At 36.7% G+C, this 18737-nt stretch overlaps 2 protein-coding genes across 3 annotated transcripts in view; both read left to right on the forward strand.

The window, feature by feature from the left end:
• Nucleotides 1-8137, forward strand: part of grb2a (growth factor receptor-bound protein 2a) — a 12833-nt gene extending 4696 nt beyond the window's left edge. Inside the window, exons 2-5 of the mRNA XM_016245351.1 lie at nucleotides 1992-2089; nucleotides 4747-4869; nucleotides 5295-5463; nucleotides 7756-8137. Of these exons, the coding sequence (XP_016100837.1) occupies nucleotides 1992-2089; nucleotides 4747-4869; nucleotides 5295-5463; nucleotides 7756-7941 (576 nt within the window). The 3' untranslated portion in view covers nucleotides 7942-8137. The remainder of the gene's footprint in view (nucleotides 1-1991; nucleotides 2090-4746; nucleotides 4870-5294; nucleotides 5464-7755) is intronic.
• A 2162-nt stretch (nucleotides 8138-10299) lies between these two features.
• mif4gda (MIF4G domain containing a) lies at nucleotides 10300-18380 on the forward strand. 2 transcript variants are annotated; one of them, XM_016245355.1, is made up of 6 exons: nucleotides 10300-10375; nucleotides 10630-10697; nucleotides 10847-10956; nucleotides 11126-11281; nucleotides 11362-11454; nucleotides 17506-18379. In XM_016245355.1, the coding sequence occupies exons 2-6, from the start codon at nucleotides 10634-10636 to the stop codon at nucleotides 17731-17733; spliced, it is 651 nt and encodes a 216-aa protein (XP_016100841.1). In that variant the 5' UTR covers nucleotides 10300-10375; nucleotides 10630-10633; the 3' UTR covers nucleotides 17734-18379. The 2 variants fall into 2 exon arrangements, with proteins under 2 accessions (XP_016100841.1, XP_016100842.1); XM_016245356.1 differs by having other exon boundaries at nucleotides 10310-10375; nucleotides 10633-10697; nucleotides 17506-18380.
• The last annotated feature ends 357 nt before the right edge of the window (nucleotides 18381-18737 follow it).

Genomic DNA, 18737 nt, shown 5'->3' on the forward strand with positions numbered 1-18737 from the left:
GTAAACGCTGGGATAAACAACAGGGGGAAAAGCTGAAGCTGATGCTTCACTTTATAGCACTGACATCAGTCATGAGGGAGTACGTTACCCCTAAACATTGAAAAGATATTAGGATATTATGACAACATTACTCTTAGGACATCGTAAACTAATTTTTTTCATGAATATGACTTAACCTGATGGAGGACGTACTCAGTCATTCAGGCAGTCTCTCTCTCGCGCGCGCGCTGTTTAGGCATGTTTTGTGCCGTTGATCGTCATCGTCATCCTTAATAAATAAAATATTTATTCATGCTTGGGTGTCGCTGTAAATCCAGTGGAGAGAAATCCCCCCACAACTAACTGCAAACTGGCATTCAGATCTGCCTCCATTTTGTTTGCAACGCCCCAGCTTCCAATGATCCAATCAATTGCCGAAGGACGAAATCAAGTCCCGCCCTCTCATTTCAGATGCCGTTTCACTCGAATATATGTCACAGTAGAGAAGAAAAGACAATCGCAACTTCCGTTTCATGCCGACTTTAAGCAAAGCTCTGATTCTGTGTTTTACAGTGGGGCAAAAAAGTATTTAGTCAGCCACCAATTGTGCAAGTTCTCCCACTTAAAAAGATGAGAGAGGCCTGTAATTTTCATCATAGGTATAACTCAACTATGAGAGACAAAATGAGAAAAAAAATCCAGAAAATCACATTGTAGGATTTTTAAAGAATTAATTGGTAAATTCCTCGGTAAAATAAGTATTTCTCATTTTGTCTCTCATAGTTGAGGTATACCTATGATGAAAATTACAGGCCTCTCTCATCTTTTTAAGTGGGAGAACTTGCACAATTGATGGCTGACTAAATACTTTTTTTCCCCACTGTATGTCTCCTACCAGTTTTCATCCAACCACTGCGAGGGGTTTTACTGGAAAGACACAAAATTGGGGCAAATTTTGCATATGCAAATTCTTCACTGCACCCACATAGAGATTTCCTAACACAGATTGCTTTCTATTCACCAAGATGACAAGAGGGGAAAATGAAAAATAAAATGATATTTTCCTCTCTTTATTTGTTACTGCTTAGAGTGGGAGTAGATTTTAAAAATCTAAAATAAAAATAAGTATTTATAACTGAGATTAGCTGTGTTCATTTCTTCCACCCAGAAGTTACCAAGACCTACTTTCATTCCCCCCTTTTTTATATTTGGAATTTGACATCTTGGCTTGTTTATAATGTCACACTATTTTTCTTGAAGGCAGAGAAAAGAGGCGCCATAGTGTGGTGGGAGTGAGAGCAGATTAATGGTTGTTTACAGTGAGAAAGGATGGAGGGACCATCTTTCAGAATTGTGAGAACGTTCCAGGCTATAGGATAGGATTCCCATTTATCTAAGACGGATGTGTCATAAAATACTTGACTTAAGCAAGACTGAGTGTCTGCTGTGAGCCTAAAGTAATCACATAAAGTGATGCTTTTTCATATTTGTCCACTTCATCTGTTTCAGCCCTTCACCTCTGAGATTGTACACAGGGTAGTAATGTACTCCTTTCTTCATTTCATATTAGATGGTGATGGTCATTACCACAGATGCTATCATTGTGGGTACGACATTTTATAACATATGACAAGTTATGAAAGAGACATCAAATCCCAGCCATCAGGACCAATGCTAATGGCCCACATCTTTTTGTGCAATCCATCTGGTTCAGTTTTGCAATTCCACAAAACAGACTGTGTGAAATGTATTTCTCATTAGTGCCAGAGAAGTCTTATGTATACAGGATGTTATGTGTAGCTTAAAGCTGAAATGAAGGATATTTCCTGTGTGCTATTTCTAGAGCAAGGCCTTGGGTTTTAAACACCACAGCCAGTGATACGATTGGCTCTTTAGGGCCTCTGTGTTCTGAGGGAAGTGTCTTCTGTGGGCTTATTGGAGGTTTACTGTGTGGACGCTGTGAAGTGACGCCATGCTGGTCAAGTTTTAAGTGTCTTTTGTTTTCCCATCAGGTTTTAAATGAAGAATGTGACCAGAATTGGTACAAGGCAGAACTCAATGGAAAAGAAGGATTCATCCCTAAAAATTACATCGAAATGAAGCCACACCTGTAAGTATTTGCTCTTTTCAGCCAACAAAAGACTACATTTATTTAAATTGTCATCAATTACTCACCCTCCTGTTACTCCAAACCCATGAGATTTTGCTCATTTTTTGAAACACAAATGAAGAGCATTTGAATGAAACCTAAGAGATTTCTGACTCCTTTTGAGTCCACTGAAGAAAAAAAACACAGAATCTTCAAAAAGTTCATAAAGACAGGAAAGTAATCTGTATGAATCGAGCATTTTAATCCAAGTCTTCTGAAAAGAAAATCATGAACATATTTAATTGAGCTTTTCCCAGAAGCTCACCCATACTTGGCTTGGCCAATGAGGTTTGTACTCACTTGACACACAAGCTACGTAGCCCTACACGTGGCATGCAGGAAAAAATTGTAAATCTTGCACACAACATAATAATTTGTTCCCTCGCTTTACTAAATTGTGGTCATGTCACAATTTCTTATATTGTGTGCAGTATTTTATTTAAAACAAGGGAACGAGTTAGTAAATTGTGCTTATTATGTAGTGCATTTTTTTTTTCATGTCATGTGCAGGGCACTGTACAAGATCATATGAGCTTCTGCAAGAACCAGTGAGGTTTGTTCTCAGTGCCTCGAGCAAAAAAACATCACTGTTTTGGTGGAATAGACAATGTAGGGCCAGAAATCTCTCAGGTTTCAAGAAAAATATTGAACAAAAGTCTTCCAAGTTGGTTTGGCACAACAGAGTTTTCATGGTTGGGTGAACAGTTCCTTTAATTCATTATTTATATGAAGATACCCTGCCTCCATGTTAGTAAATGTTGGAAAATAATGCAATAACCCGTATTTAAAATTACATTGTTGAATTTGATTTTGAATTTGGTTTCTTTTTTGTTACATGATGTCAATGTAATGTCTGATTATTACCAATTAAGTTATGAATCCATGCCTCTGTTAGAACAGTACCTCTTTGTGGGGAAGTCGTGGCCTAATGGTTAGCAGGGCTGTCCAAACTCTGTCCTGGAGGGCCGGTGTCCTGCAGAGTTTAGCTCCAACCCTAATTAAACACACTTGAACCAGCTAATCAAGCTCTTACTATGCATAGAAACTTCCAGTCAGGTGTGTTGAGGCAAGTTGGAGCTAAACTCTGCAGGACACCGGCCCTCCAGGACCGAGTTTGGACAGCCCTGGGTTAGAGAGTCGGACTCATAACCCAAAGGTTGCGAGTTCGAGTATCAAGTCCGGCAGGAATTGTAGGTGGGGGGAGTGAATGTACAGCGCTCTCTTCCACCTTCAATACCACGACTGAGGTGCCCTTGAGCACCGAACCCCCAACTGCTCCCCGGGCGCCGCAGCATAAATGGCTGCCCACTGCTCCGGGTGTGTGTTCACTGCTGTGTGTGTGCACTTAGGATGGGTTAAGCGCAGAGCACTAATTCCTAGTATGGGTAACCATACTTGGCCACATGTCACGTCTCTTTAATATACGCAGGGTTGCGGAGTAACGGAATGAATGTAACGGCGTTATGTAATCAGGATACAAAAAACTGGTAACTGTAATTTTGGTACGTGTGGCTGTAGTCTAAAAAGCACAAGACGAAGGAGTAGAGTCCAAGGAAGTAATTTTAATAAATCCACAGGGAGAACAGAACAGCCTGACATAGGCACAAAACATCATCATCAATACAGGACAAACTACACAGGGCTTAAATAACTGGAGGAATGTAATCAGTAAGAACAGAAACAGGTGTGGAGTTGATTAACAACTAATGGAACAGATCAGCAAGGGAAAATGGGAATACAAAACAGAAACATGTACTACCACCATGTCGAAGCAGAATGTCCGATGACAACATGGAGAAAGTCCTTTGTTACAACAGAAAGTTTTGCCCAAAGCGTTAGGTTTTAACTGAATGAACAGTTTGAATGCACATTTAGTCTTTCATTAGATATGCCAAATGCTGCTAACCGCACACAGGATTAAACTTTGCAGAAATTTTGAATAGTACAATATTATTAGCGTTGTTTAATGTTAACATAATTCAGTGCATCTGTTCTTATATTTGCTTGAGGAAAAATGCAAATTTGTATTCTGTATTTTTCTGTTGCAAAAACATTTCTGTTGTGTTCTGGTTTCATATTAGCAGAGCATTTAGTTACAGCATAGTTACATGGCATTTTCTTAAATATTTAATATTGTGCATCAAATAGGTTATATTTTGCATCATATCCATAATAAATATAAGTATTTTGGATTATATTGCTTTTACTTGAATTTATTTACATATGTGACCTTGAAGGAAAGTAATGAAGGAAGGTAATCAGATTACTTTACTTTCATACTGTGGTGCTTGGATTACGTTACTGGATACTTTTTTAATTAAGTCATTTGTAACTGTAATGGAATATATTTTTAAAGTAACCCCCAAGACTGAATATACAATATACACTAATAACACAATAAACACTCTCTGTATTTCTAATACTCAAGTTCAACTACTGTCCATCCAGTAGACCTGGTCACATTATATATTATATATTTGATACATTAAAGATGAGATTCCCTGTCTCATAAATGCTTTGCAATCTCTAAATCCAAAACTCATGTATAATGGTATGTCAACAGTGCATTCTACAAAGTATCTTTAACTACTGCTTTTGTATTTGTTCTGAACACGCAGCTGGTTTTATGGGAAGATTCCCCGTGCAAAGGCAGAAGAAATGTTAAATAAACAGAGACACGATGGAGCATTTCTCATTAGAGAGAGTGAGAGTGCACCTGGAGACTTCTCGCTGTCTGTCAAGTATGTATTTGTCATTCGATTCGATTCGATTCTAATGTTTTGCCAATTTGTACATGACTGTTCTGAAGTCCTAGTAATGAACACATAGAAACAAAGGCTGCTGCTTTTGAAATTTTGATGCAGTAATTGAATCTGTTGTTGTAAATGGGGGCATGTCAATGAATAATTGATGCAATGCAGCACAAAATATGGCCGTTCGCAGCACTTTATTTGTGTTATTGCAAATTCTTGTTGTGTGGTTTCTAAACTAGGCCAACACTGTCTGAATCATTCAAACGGTTCTCCACAGATAGTAGCAGACCTCAGAGCTCATGATAAACTGAACAGTGCAGAGTTCTTCACTATAATTGCAATATCCAAGTGTTGTAAATGTAGCCGACTATGATGTAATTCTCTATACTCTGTGTGTTTTCCCTTTCCTGTAGATTTGGGAATGATGTCCAGCACTTCAAAGTCTTACGGGATGGAGCAGGAAAATACTTTTTGTGGGTGGTCAAATTTAACTCATTAAACTCTTTAGTGGATTATCATCGGTCCACTTCTGTGTCCAGGAATCAGCCCATTTTCCTCAGGGACATTGAACAGGTTCCACAGGTAGGACTGAATCAGTGCTGGAAAATATTTTATATGTATCAGAATTATCATAAATACTTTTAAATACTTACAAATACTTAAAACCAACATTTGCACCAACGTTCTATCCTCGGAGTAAGAGCTTATAAAACGAATCGTTCTTTTGAACCGGTTCTTTTTAGTGAACCGGTCGAACCAGTTCACCAAATCGAACTGAATCGTTCAAAACAGATCGCGTCTCGAGTCAGCAGTGATCCACAATTTTCTAATGTTTCTCAATTTTAGACATGCCTGACAAGTCTCTATGACTCGAAATAAACCTATATCCTGTAGTATATGTTACTCCTGTAACTGTGCAGACCGAGAGAACCGATGAGCACGAGCAGCTTATATACTGAGCATGCGTGTACTACCGAACGAACGGTACTGCTACAGCGGTTCTCGAGTCAACAATTCTCGAATCACCAGTACACTGAACCGAGAACCGTTTCTTTCGGACACGTTCGACATACTGAGAACCGATGAGCTGGAGATACTGAGTATGCGTGAAGCTAAAACTGATGCTGTGATATGATATTAATATACTATGAGCGCGAGTGAACAGAGGACTTGAATGAGGGGGTGAATTTGACGAAGTTTATTTAATAACAGATAAAACTTACTGGAAAAAGAACGAATGAATTGAAGTCATTACGTAAAAGAACTGGTGAACCGGTTCGTTGAAACGAACTGTCTGAAAGAACCAGTTCGCGGAAAAGAACCGGACTTCCCATCACTATTAAATAAATATATATTCAGCTATATATGGGTGATTCTTAGACTATGGGCACTTTTATGTTATTTGGTCATATTTATAAAAATACATATAATTTTGGACAAATTCCTCTTTCTTAGTCAAACTAACAATAAAACCACCTTAAAAACGTTGTACTACCTTTCTAATATGATTTTTTCATACTTTTCAAGCTCCTTATAGGTGTCAAAATCACTGTTTTCTCCTTGTCGCACACCCTATATACTTCAGTTCTTTCTGGTCTTCAAATCTGATTGGCTGAGAACTTTTTCCAGAAATGCAATTGATATTCTAGTGATAACTAAACTCCAACCGTTTCACCGTTTGGATCACTCCGCTTGCAGTATTTCTCACAGCGAGTGTCATGTCGGATGCCCACTGTTTTTGTGTCACGAAATGTAGTTTTAAGAGGTTTTTATGTGAGGATGTAGTTGTTTAGACTTCAAATATGAGGTTTGTTAATAAAGACATCGTCTATTTGAAAAATTGCTTCGACATTTTTGGGGATGTGAGTTCTAGGGCATCAGCAGCCGTTCAGTGCTCATGAATCCTCCGAAAGCAGCCTTATGTTGGCTGTTGATGTGGTTTATTAAATATTATTCAATAAATAATATTTATATAAATAATAGTAGTATTTAATAGTAGTATTTAGTATGTAATACTATTAACACTACACTAGTAATGGTGTGTTTGTGATTGTGATTTTAGTTAAATTTTTCCGCCATTAGATGGCAACGAGACTGTTTTTACGAGCGAGTCAGCAGTAAAGGCTTTAATATTGAAAGACTGAAACAGGGTGGTAAACAAGTTATTTTTACTTTCAACAACACCTTGTAAGATGCAGCCAACAAATGCACTGAGCAGCACTGTCACTCTTTAACAGAGGAAAGGATAGTAAGACAAAGATAATACTTTCCTCAGCGGACATTCAAAATGTTTTATTCTGAATATGAGATTGAGCTTTTAGTACAGTAATACAATAAGCTTTTAATGAATCAAATGAACATTCCTACGTTACTAGTTCTAAAGTGATGTTTTCTAATAATAAACGGAGGCTTGGGCTCAGCTGTTAAACTCAAACTGGAAACCATGGCGGAAGGAAGTAGTTCCACACAAAATAGGGTTTTTAAATACACTCCATTGTGGTCTCTTTTTTTATTTACACACTTGTAAAAGGTACAAATAAAATAAACAGTGCTTTTCAGTTTTTTTTATGTAGGTCTAACATTAGTTTTTAGGTACAGAAATTGAATAAAGTAATCAAATGTAAAATAACATTGTATATTTGACTGTATAAATAAAAAAATTATCATTATTATTAGAAAGTTACACCCCTAGTGTATATATATATATATATATATATATATATATATATACACACACACATACAGTATATCCCCCCAAGTATTACTCCAATAAACTAATCTAAACACAGTCATGATTGCAGTTACAGCCAGGCATTAGACCACATTCAAGGCAATATTGTCATAATTCTCAACATTTCTACTTTTGTTCCACAGCATTCCACATATGTTCAAGCTTTGTTTGACTTCGACCCTCAAGAGGATGGAGAGCTGGGTTTCAGGCGTGGAGATTTTATCCAGGTCCTGGACAACTCGGATCCTAATTGGTGGAAGGGGGCTTGTCACGGACAGACCGGAATGTTCCCTCGCAATTATGTCACTCCTGTCAATCAAAACATGTAACTTTCAGAGAAAATGTTTGCTTGCTTAAAGCACCTGTAGACTTCCAGCTGGGTTGCCATGGAAACAGAAACCACAGAGTGATGGAGAGAAAAGGCTCAATTGGTGACATAGTTGTCGATTGGCCGGAAAAATAAAGACTGTGCTGTTTGGAGTGGTTGACATTTTAAGAAGCACTATTGACTGTGTGAGAAAAATGCTCCAGACTGATATTTTGTTCATGTACTGTGTATCACATCACCTTTGCTTCATATGCAAATTTATTTCATGGTACAAGACATCAGCTGTACAAACAAAAATGTTTATTTTATGTGAAGGAAAGCCACAATGTCACAATACTGGTACAGTTTTGCTCCAGGATTCATTTTAAAACACCGTGTTATGCTTGATTTGTATTGTTAAAATGCATCAAGCATTTTTCATGCTTGATTTTTGTATTTGTCTTTTGTCATCTTTCCAGAAATAGTGTTACTATGTTATCTGGTGTGGGATGATCAAGCATAATTTCACTATGCCATATAATTTAATTTCATACTAATTTATTTGTCTTAAAGAGATAGTTTACACAAAAATAAAAATTCTGTCATTATTTACTCACCCTCATTTGTTCCAAATGTGTATGATTCTGTAGAAGAAATATCAGAAATGTGCATGGAAGAAAGTGGCATACAGGTTTGGAACATCATGAAGGTGATGCCAGAATTGGTGTTTTTGGGTAAACTACCTTTAGATCAAAATAGCTTGAAAATAATGTAATGGTGCCAAAGCCTTTGTAGCAGAACAGTGATTAAATGTAACAAATTTGAAGCATTTGATGAATCCCTTTAAATGGCACTGGGTATATAATTCCATTTGGGATTTTCAGTATGTTGGTTACTCTAGATGATTCCTGTATAAATTGCACAGAATAAAGATACTTTCCGTGAAACCTCCCAATGCACTTGTACAGATTTTTTTTTGTGTGAGAAAAAAAAAATCTCAAACGTTTGATATATCTGCTTAGTAGTGAACAAAATTCAATGATCTGGACTTTGTGCCATCAAGAATGTTGCCGTATAACTGTGCTAACAAAGGGCTGAACTTGCTCAGATGGATTACTTATTATGCATGTTTTGTAATGTCATGAAAGTTCCTTATCACACTTTATGGGGGGCATTAGGTGCCTCTTTTTGAAGCTGAGGGCTGCACACTGTTTATGATGTAATTTGAGGTTGTTACTTTTGTTTCTGTTTTTGAGTTCATTTTTTCTTTATGTTGCCCTGATTTACTAAAAGAAAAATATCAAGCGTATGCATCTGTAAGCCACTTTTTTATGCTGAATTATTATTTTTTTATCTTTAAAGTGTAAAGCTAATGTACATCAAAGGATTGTAGCCTTACATATTCTTTCTGTCAATGTAATTTTTCTTCAAATTCAAATTGTTTTTTAAAATGTTCAATGTATGATGAGTTGTGTTGCTTGTACACTTAGAAATGAGAGGTATTTATCTCTGTGTCATAATGGAATAATGATTTATGTTGATACTAAACCATTTTATCAGCTGCAAACCTCAACAATAGAAATATACATGGCATAAATTTGCTGTCTGAATAGTGCAGTTTCATAATACTGGCGTTTATGTACACCTGTACAGTGTAGATTATGAGTGAAATGCATTTCATAACATTTACCTGTCTTAAGTGTTCATTTTATTTATTATTTAAAAATTGTGTAAATCAAGTTATGTATTACAGTATTTACAATATACGCAGAATTCAGAGCTAAACAATAAAATTGACTGCTAGTATATGTATGTATGACCTTGATTAGCTGGTTCAGGTCTGTTTAATTGGGGTTGGAGATGAACTCTGCAGGACAGTGGCCCTCCAGGAGCAGGACTGAACACCTCTGCACTATACCTAGAACTCTCTTCTCAGTCAAATCTTTCACTATATGACAATAACTGTGTCCACATAAAAAAAAAAAGTTTTTGTGAGCAACATGTAAATCATATAAACACACAGTAGCATAAAAGGTTCATGCATTTTCAAATGACAATTCCGACAGACTCTTTTCTCTCGTCTCGGTTGGTTGGAGCCACCAACAACCTCTACATGTTTATACTTGTTATTTTGTCGCCCCCTGGTGACATCTTGCAAAAGAAAGTTTTTTTTGTTTGTTTTACAATTGCACACAGATAACCAGTAATATTGTGATATTTAAATAAATAGTTTACAGAAATTGCTTAAATATTTAATAATACTTGAATACACATTAGTTGATTTTAATAGTATAATGATAAGATGAGTTGGTGATGTGTGCATGTCAGTGTTGAAATCCACCAAATTAATAGAATTCGGAGACACGTCTAAAAGCGCATGCGCACTGGCGAGTCCCAAGACATAAGGAAACGAATCGAACAAACAAGCGCGAGGATTCCCCCGTGCAGCGTTTGAAGTAAGAGAGTGATATTGGACATAAATGTTTTGACAAATGTATTTTTCAACGAGGCTAGAATGTGTGCTCATTTGAAAACATTTAGCTCGGCGTTTGCAGCAAGATGTGCACGCGAGCGAACCTTGTCATGTTCTGTTTTGTTGTCATGCAGTGCAAATGATTTTATATTTATGTGTTACATTAATCAATTTGTTTATTTTATGTCTGTGATCGTTGCCCTGTTCTGATGAGCTTATATTATTTCTAATCCCTAGCAGCATGGATTCAGCATGGACTGCTCTTGATGTAGTAACTCAGACTATGGTTCAAAAAGCGATTGCCGGTATGTCAACTTTACCTGACTTCCTCTGATAGCTCATTAAAATGCATTGGCAAGAGTTTGAAAAAAACAACAACATGCCATTAGTTTAGCTCTGCAGGCTAAGAACTTTCAAAGAACAAATTCATTTATTTTCCACCACTTCTTCACAGATCCCAAGACGGTTGATTTGGAGAAGCTGTCTAACGCTATTGTAGACCAGTCATTGAAAGACCTCTCATTCTGTAAAGATGCTGGCCGCATGTGTTATGCTGTAGTCCAGGTAAGTCTTTCTTATGTTGTTCATGAACTAGTGACCTAGTCAAAACATAAAGCTGTTTTCATGAGCCTACATCTGTTCTTTGTTGCTGCTGTCTTCAAAAACACACAGGATGAAATCAATCTCCACTGAAACCCCTTTTTTTTATTTTGATCATTTAATCACTAAATAGGCAGAAGTTCAGAAAGCTGCAACTAGTGTATTCAGGCGAAATCTGTTGACGCGTCTACAGCAAGAGTTCACTGCCAGAGAGGAGACCCGAAACCGCTCAGTGCAGGAGTGGGTGTGTTTGGTCACATTTATCTGCAGCATATTTGATTACATCAAGGTAAAAGATATCCCTCGCAAGTTTTTTTTTTTTTTTTTCCTGCCACAAGGTTTTAGACTTATATGATGTTTTATTTTTAGGTGAACAATGCACCTCTTGTGGCCCTTGTGGATCCAATATATGACTGCCTCTTTAGGTTGGCTCAGCCTGATGCCTTGATGAATGAGGAAGAGGTAAGATGTATTTCAGCACATACATATTTGAAAGTAAATTTCACTTTGGGAAGAATTTTTGAATGTCTGCTCTGCTGCTTTGGAAACTTAACCTTGTTTCAAATTAATGTTGTCAAATGCGTGATAGATTTTATGCTACAGGCAGTGTTGGGGAAAGTTACTTTTAAAAGTGATGCATTACAATATTGCATTACTCCATAAAAAAAGTAACTACTTACGTTACTTAGTTACTTTTTATGGAAAGTAATGCGTTGTTACTTTTGCATTACTTTTTAAATCTGGACAGGGCTTGCGTTATTTAAAATAAAAAAAGTTGTATTTTTGGCAAATATAAAAGCCTTTTCACACCAAAAGTGAAATAAGCCTCAGGCTGAAGGAAAAGTACATTTATGTCCGTACAGTGGAATGCAGAAGAAGAAATTTCAACACACTTCAGCAATAAAAAAAGACACACAAATGTTTGTCTAGAGTAATTTTAGCTTATTAGTACGGTTGAACTGGAGCACTATTGACTGTGTGAGAAAAATGCTCCAGACTGATATTTTGTTCATGTACTGTGTATCACATCACCTTTGCTTCATATGCAAATTTATTTCATGGTACAAGACATCAGCTGTACAAACAAAAATGTTTATTTTATGTGAAGGAAAGCCACAATGTCACAATACTGGTACAGTTTTGCTCCAGGATTCATTTTAAAACACCGTGTTATGCTTGATTTGTATTGTTAAAATGCATCAAGCATTTTTCATGCTTGATTTTTGTATTTGTCTTTTGTCATCTTTCCAGAAATAGTGTTACTATGTTATCTGGTGTGGGATGATCAAGCATAATTTCACTATGCCATATAATTTAATTTCATACTATAGTCAAGTAAACTTACACATATTCATATATTTGTCTTAAAGAGATAGTTTACACAAAAATAAAATTCTGTCATTATTTACTCACCCTCATTTGTTCCAAATGTGTATGATTCTGTAGAAGAAATATCAGAAATGTGCATGGAAGAAAGTGGCATACAGGTTTGGAACATCATGAAGGTGATGCCAGAATTGGTGTTTTTGGGTAAACTACCTTTAAATCAAAATAGCTTGAAAATAATGTAATGGTGCCAAAGCCTTTGTAGCAGAACAGTGATTAAATGTAACAAATTTGAAGCATTTGATGAATCCCTTTAAATGGCACTGGGTATATAATTCCATTTGGGATTTTCAGTATGTTGGTTACTCTAGATGATTCCTGTATAAATTGCACAGAATAAAGATACTTTCCGTGAAACCTCCCAATGCACTTGTACAGATTTTTTTTTGTGTGAGAAAAAAAAAATCTCAAACGTTTGATATATCTGCTTAGTAGTGAACAAAATTCAATGATCTGGACTTTGTGCCATCAAGAATGTTGCCGTATAACTGTGCTAACAAAGGGCTGAACTTGCTCAGATGGATTACTTATTATGCATGTTTTGTAATGTCATGAAAGTTCCTTATAAACTTTACCTGACTTCCTCTGATAGCTCATTAAAATGCATTGGCAAGAGTTTGAAAAAAACAACAACATACCATTAGTTTAGCTCTGCAGGCTAAGAACTTTCAAAGAACAAATTCATTTATTTTCCACCACTTCTTCACAGATCCCAAGACGGTTGATTTGGAGAAGCTGTCTAACGCTATTGTAGACCAGTCATTGAAAGACCTCTCATTCTGTAAAGATGCTGGCCGCATGTGTTATGCTGTAGTCCAGGTAAGTCTTTCTTATGTTGTTCATGAACTAGTGACCTAGTCAAAACATAAAGCTGTTTTCATGAGCCTACATCTGTTCTTTGTTGCTGCTGTCTTCAAAAACACACAGGATGAAATCAATCTCCACTGAAACCCCTTTTTTTTATTTTGATCATTTAATCACTAAATAGGCAGAAGTTCAGAAAGCTGCAACTAGTGTATTCAGGCGAAATCTGTTGACGCGTCTACAGCAAGAGTTCACTGCCAGAGAGGAGACCCGAAACCGCTCAGTGCAGGAGTGGGTGTGTTTGGTCACATTTATCTGCAGCATATTTGATTACATCAAGGTAAAAGATATCACTCGCAAGTTTTTTTTTTTTTTTTTCCTGCCACAAGGTTTTAGACTTATATGATGTTTTATTTTTAGGTGAACAATGCACCTCTTGTGGCCCTTGTGGATCCAATATATGACTGCCTCTTTAGGTTGGCTCAGCCTGATGCCTTGATGAATGAGGAAGAGGTAAGATGTATTTCAGCACATACATATTTGAAAGTAAATTTCACTTTGGGAAGAATTTTTGAATGTCTGCTCTGCTGCTTTGGAAACTTAACCTTGTTTCAAATTAATGTTGTCAAATGCGTGATAGATTTTATGCTACAGGCAGTGTTGGGGAAAGTTACTTTTAAAAGTGATGCATTACAATATTGCATTACTCCATAAAAAAAGTAACTACTTACGTTACTTAGTTACTTTTTATGGAAAGTAATGCGTTGTTACTTTTGCATTACTTTTTAAATCTGGACAGGGCTTGCGTTATTTAAAATAAAAAAAGTTGTATTTTTGGCAAATATAAAAGCCTTTTCACACCAAAAGTGAAATAAGCCTCAGGCTGAAGGAAAAGTACATTTATGTCCGTACAGTGGAATGCAGAAGAAGAAATTTCAACACACTTCAGCAATAAAAAAAGACACACAAATGTTTGTCTAGAGTAATTTTAGCTTATTAGTACGGTTGAACTGGATCATCGAAGGTCAGAAGCAAAGACATTGGTTAATAGAATGGGATTAAATACATAAAGGATTTTTGTGTTGTTTAACATTTAATTATCGCAGGTTTGCGTCATATTCTGAGTTGTGTTATTGTTATTCATTTTGAGGAATACTGAATCTGTGTTTTTGTTTTTTGTGAGTGAGATGAATTAATACATATTCATATTTATTTTAGAACTACAATAACATCTGATTTCTCTCAACATGGGGACAGGAGAGCTGTCAATCAATAAATTGGAGAAAAAAAGTAACTTGCGTTACTTATTCGAAAAAGTAACTCGGATATTCTCTTGTAAATTAAAAAGTAATGTTACTTTACTAGTTACTTGAAAAAAGTAATCTGATTACGTAACTCACGTTACTTGTAATGCGTTACCCCCAACACTGGCTACAGGTTTTAAGAATGTCAGAGGACAAACTAATGTTAGCTTTATACTTGTAAAATAATTTAGTGGAATATTTTACAGTTGAAATTAGGAGTAATCCAAGTTTACAGTATTCATTAAACTGTAGTTGAAAAATACCCAGATGACTCATGAGTTCTGTAGATATTCTGAAGTGCGCGTCCAAAAGATTTTTTGCGATCCCATGAAACAGTGAGAGATTGTTCATAAATGACTGACACCGTAGGCCACTTGACAATGGAAAAACTGTTTATCAATCACTAAACAACTGAGGACCATACACTACCAGACTTTCAAGTGGTTCCAAACAAACTTAGACAGAAACATGTTGCTGGTAGGCATATGACACATATGAATTGTGTTCTGTGTTTATGTGCACATAAAAAATGTTTGATATCTACTGATTGCATAGAATCGTAGTCTGACGCTAAAGTTTTTGCCCATCATACACTGCACCAGTGGTTCTCAAACTTTTTACAGCAGCTTACCCCCTGGGGCATTTAACATTCTTCTGCGTACCCCCTCTCTTCCACTTATGGCGCTTTTCCACTGCATGGTACGGCCCGGTACGGTTCACTTTTGGGGGGTTTTCCACTGGGTACAGTACCTACCTGGTACTTTTTTTAGTACCACCTCGGTTGGGGTTACAAGTGAACCGTTCCGTTACCAAAACGTGACGTGTAAACTCTGCTGATCACGGATTGGCCAGAGAGAATCGTCATTACCTGCGTCACTGAACTTGCGACACAAACACAAAAGAACCTCTAGATTTAAATCAGCACAGCCAGCGAAGGATCGAACGCAACGGTTTTGAACGAGCGCACCTTTTTTTTAACAACCAAAAAGTTTTGTTGTCTGTTGCGGAAGAACAGACTTTCCTCTCGTTGATAGCAGAGGAGCGGATCCAGCGAGAGCTTGATAGGGCAACGCGGAATGAAAAAGTTTTTTTTAGCAGAAGTAGAGGCGGCGCAACTATAATGTGAATAATCCCGCCCACTCTAAAGCAGTGCTGAACTGCAGTGGAAACGCAAGCCGTGCCGTACTGAGCCGTGCCGAGCCGAGTCGTACCACGCAGTGGAAAAGCGCCATTAGACCACAGTCACACCTTTTCTATTAAAGGACATTATTTGCCCCCTTAAATTGATTTACAGGTGCATTTTTTACTTTTTTATAGAGGCAAATATTTTCTATCCTTATTAATTGTATGTCATGTTTTATGTCATATTCTTAACATGTACTATTAATATAATAAAGTAATAGATGATGGCAAATTGAAGTGATAGCCGCCTTGTAGATTTAAAAATAACACCGCCAATAGGTGGCGGCAAGTCACTGTCTTAAGCCAGGCGTTGCGTCATTAATTAATTAATTCAGTAACGAAGCAAAATGCTGTAGTTATGAATGGGTTATTAATCACGGACTCTCCAAATCGTTCAAAGCTGCAGATTCGTTCACTAATGAAACACCGATGTATGTTGCTTGGAGATGCACACCAGATGATACGGATTTCGTTGGAACTATTATTTCGTTGCAAAATAGAACAAACATGACAATATTCTGTTTAAAATGTAGGCTACATTTAAAATGTTCACTTAATATTAACTTTTTTGTTGAACTGTTGTAAACTGTTTGGATATTCAAGGAAAGAAATTTGCATTCTTGCTCGTATTTTAAACATGAAAACAATAACACAGGGTATGTGTCTGAAGAGAGAGTTTAAATCGATCTCAGTGTACAGTGCGTGTCAGTATTTGCTCTTCATGCTATTAAGTGAAGATCTGCTTATTGAACAGCAGCGCAATTTGCTAATGCAGTATATTCATGCACGCTGCTTGTGTGGATGCAGTCAGTTTTGACCGCAAAAGATGAGGTAAGTAAGCTGATTGGATATCATGTATTTGACCGTTTATGGCACTCCCATTTTCCTGTTTTTACATTAGAAGCGACATTTTGCTCGTCAGAAATACATATTCGTTTTTAATGTTACTTTAAGTTGGGGTAGAATTAAATGAATGCCAAAACTCAGAATTTTGTACCCAAGTTTGAGAACCACTGCACTACACAATGTGAAAGTGACATGACATGTAGCCAAGTATGGTGTCCCATTTGTGCTCTGCATTTCACTCTGCATTTTCTGCTAAATCAGTTTAAAATCTGCAGACTGAATGTAACTTCATGCAACTAGCTTTGACTCCTCCAGACTGCAAATTGGGGCAAAAATCTGCCAAAATAGTGTATTCCAGCTTTTAACAACATACAGTGAGCGCTTTCTTCTGATTCCTCACTAACAACACTCATTTAAACATACAATAAAGTGCTTTTTTATGAATAGAGAGGCAGAGTAACATCACTGTAAATGATTACAAAATAAAGTTCTCTGTACTTAACCATCTAATCACAATTTTGTGCTGAAATTGATGAATCAAAAATAGATAAACCTAATCGATTATATTATTAAAGGTGATTACTCATTGACATCCATATGCAAATATAGTATGTGGATTAAAAAGCCTTTATTATCAAATGGCTACATCCAAGAAATCTAAAAACTCTAAAACAGAGTTTTTAGATTTCTTGGATGTAGCCATTTGATGATAAAGGCTTTTTAATTCACAAGAGTGCCATGGTCATTCTGAAGTATTCTTTGATGGACTGTTATAAACCCTAGACCAGAGAGCACCTTGACCTTACAGCACCAGAACCCCGAGATGCACTCTCTACTATTGGACTTTGCTTGTAGTATGTGGATTGTTGAATGTAGCACCTACTCTGTCTGTACATGATTTTGGAAGTAGCAAAAGACAATTTTAACAAATTTAAGTTTATTCTGGATCCATGACCGCTAAATACAAGAATTTACTTTGTGCTTCTAACAGGTGGACTGCCTGGTCGTACAGCTCCATCGTGTCGGTGAGCAGCTGGAGCAAACAAACTCCCAGCGCATGAATCAGCTGTTTTATTTGCTACGGGATGGTTTTCTCCTTCAGGAAGACCTCTGCTCCATGACAAGACTCTTGCTCCTGGAGATCTTGGAGTTCAGGGCCAGTGGCTGGACCCTCACTAACACTGCGCACAAGTACTACTACAGTGAAGTCGTTGACTGAGGGGGGGGGACTGTGAAGAGAATGATGTTCCTTGTTAGCATTAGGATTTCAAGCATTCAGTGTTCTCAGAAGGTCTAAAGAGTACTTAATGGGAGAAAACAACCATGTAATAATACTATGGAGAATTATGACGGCGCTCATGTTCATGCATTTGCATGTGTTGTGTTCAGAGTTTGAGTTTAGCTCAGAATGTTCAGTTTTGGTGTTCTCTTTTGAAGTCAGCATCATGAATCTGCACTGGATATTGATTTGATGCAATAAGAAAGGCAGTCACTACCAGATCCAAAACTGTGAGCCACCAGCAGTATTCTTGAATGGTAGTTGTCTTTTCTGTTTTTTTGTTATTCTTAGAGGTTTGATACAATGTACACTCTATATATTTTTACAGGCAGAAGGGTCGTATTGCAACCTCAGAGACCGATCGTCTGACCTTTTCCTGTGTTGTTAAAACAATAGGATACCTTGTAAAAGTTCCTTAATTTTATATTAGTTTATAATGGCCTACATTGTTAAAGTTTCTGAATGGGCCAATATGTGTGAAATATGTTCAGTCATGTTGGCTGCTGTAAGTTTATTTTTCAAAATTTGAGAGTGTTTACATTGTCTTGTTTATATACTATAAAGTCTGCTATATATTGAATTTCATAAATAGAAGTTTTGCTTGCTCTTTCTCTTTGCCAAGTTATAAGCATTTCATAAAGTACATGGTTGTAGAATGGGATATTAGAGTTTAACAGTATGGCTAGTTTTACTAAATTGTAATTTTGTAAGTTACTAAGAATGACTTTAAACCGTGCGTATAGAAAAGAATCACCCCTTTAAAATAATCTAATTTTGTTGCTTTGCAGCCTGAAATGAAGACGGACACCGTTTTTGTTTTATCCAGCTGTATTTACTCAACTTATAACATCCAAGTGAAAGATAAAACACCAACATGTCAGAAAAAAAATAAAAACGGAATCACTGAGTTGGAAAAAGGATCACCCCCCCTCCTAAAAATGACT

This window comes from Sinocyclocheilus grahami, unplaced genomic scaffold (assembly GCF_001515645.1).
Source record: "Sinocyclocheilus grahami isolate Dianchi unplaced genomic scaffold, SAMN03320097.WGS_v1.1 scaffold752.1, whole genome shotgun sequence".
Classification (NCBI taxonomy): domain Eukaryota; kingdom Metazoa; phylum Chordata; class Actinopteri; order Cypriniformes; family Cyprinidae; genus Sinocyclocheilus; species Sinocyclocheilus grahami.

Excerpts from the sequence above, each read along its gene's own strand:
- mif4gda (XM_016245355.1), top strand. The coding sequence starts at position 10,634 with ATGGATTCAGCATGGACTGCTCTTGATGTAGTAACTCAGACTATGGTT. Across the intron at positions 10,698-10,846 it reads GGTTCAAAAAGCGATTGCCG|ATCCCAAGACGGTTGATTTG; the intron begins GTATGTCAACTT and ends ACTTCTTCACAG. Across the intron at positions 10,957-11,125 it reads TGTGTTATGCTGTAGTCCAG|GCAGAAGTTCAGAAAGCTGC; the intron begins GTAAGTCTTTCT and ends ATCACTAAATAG.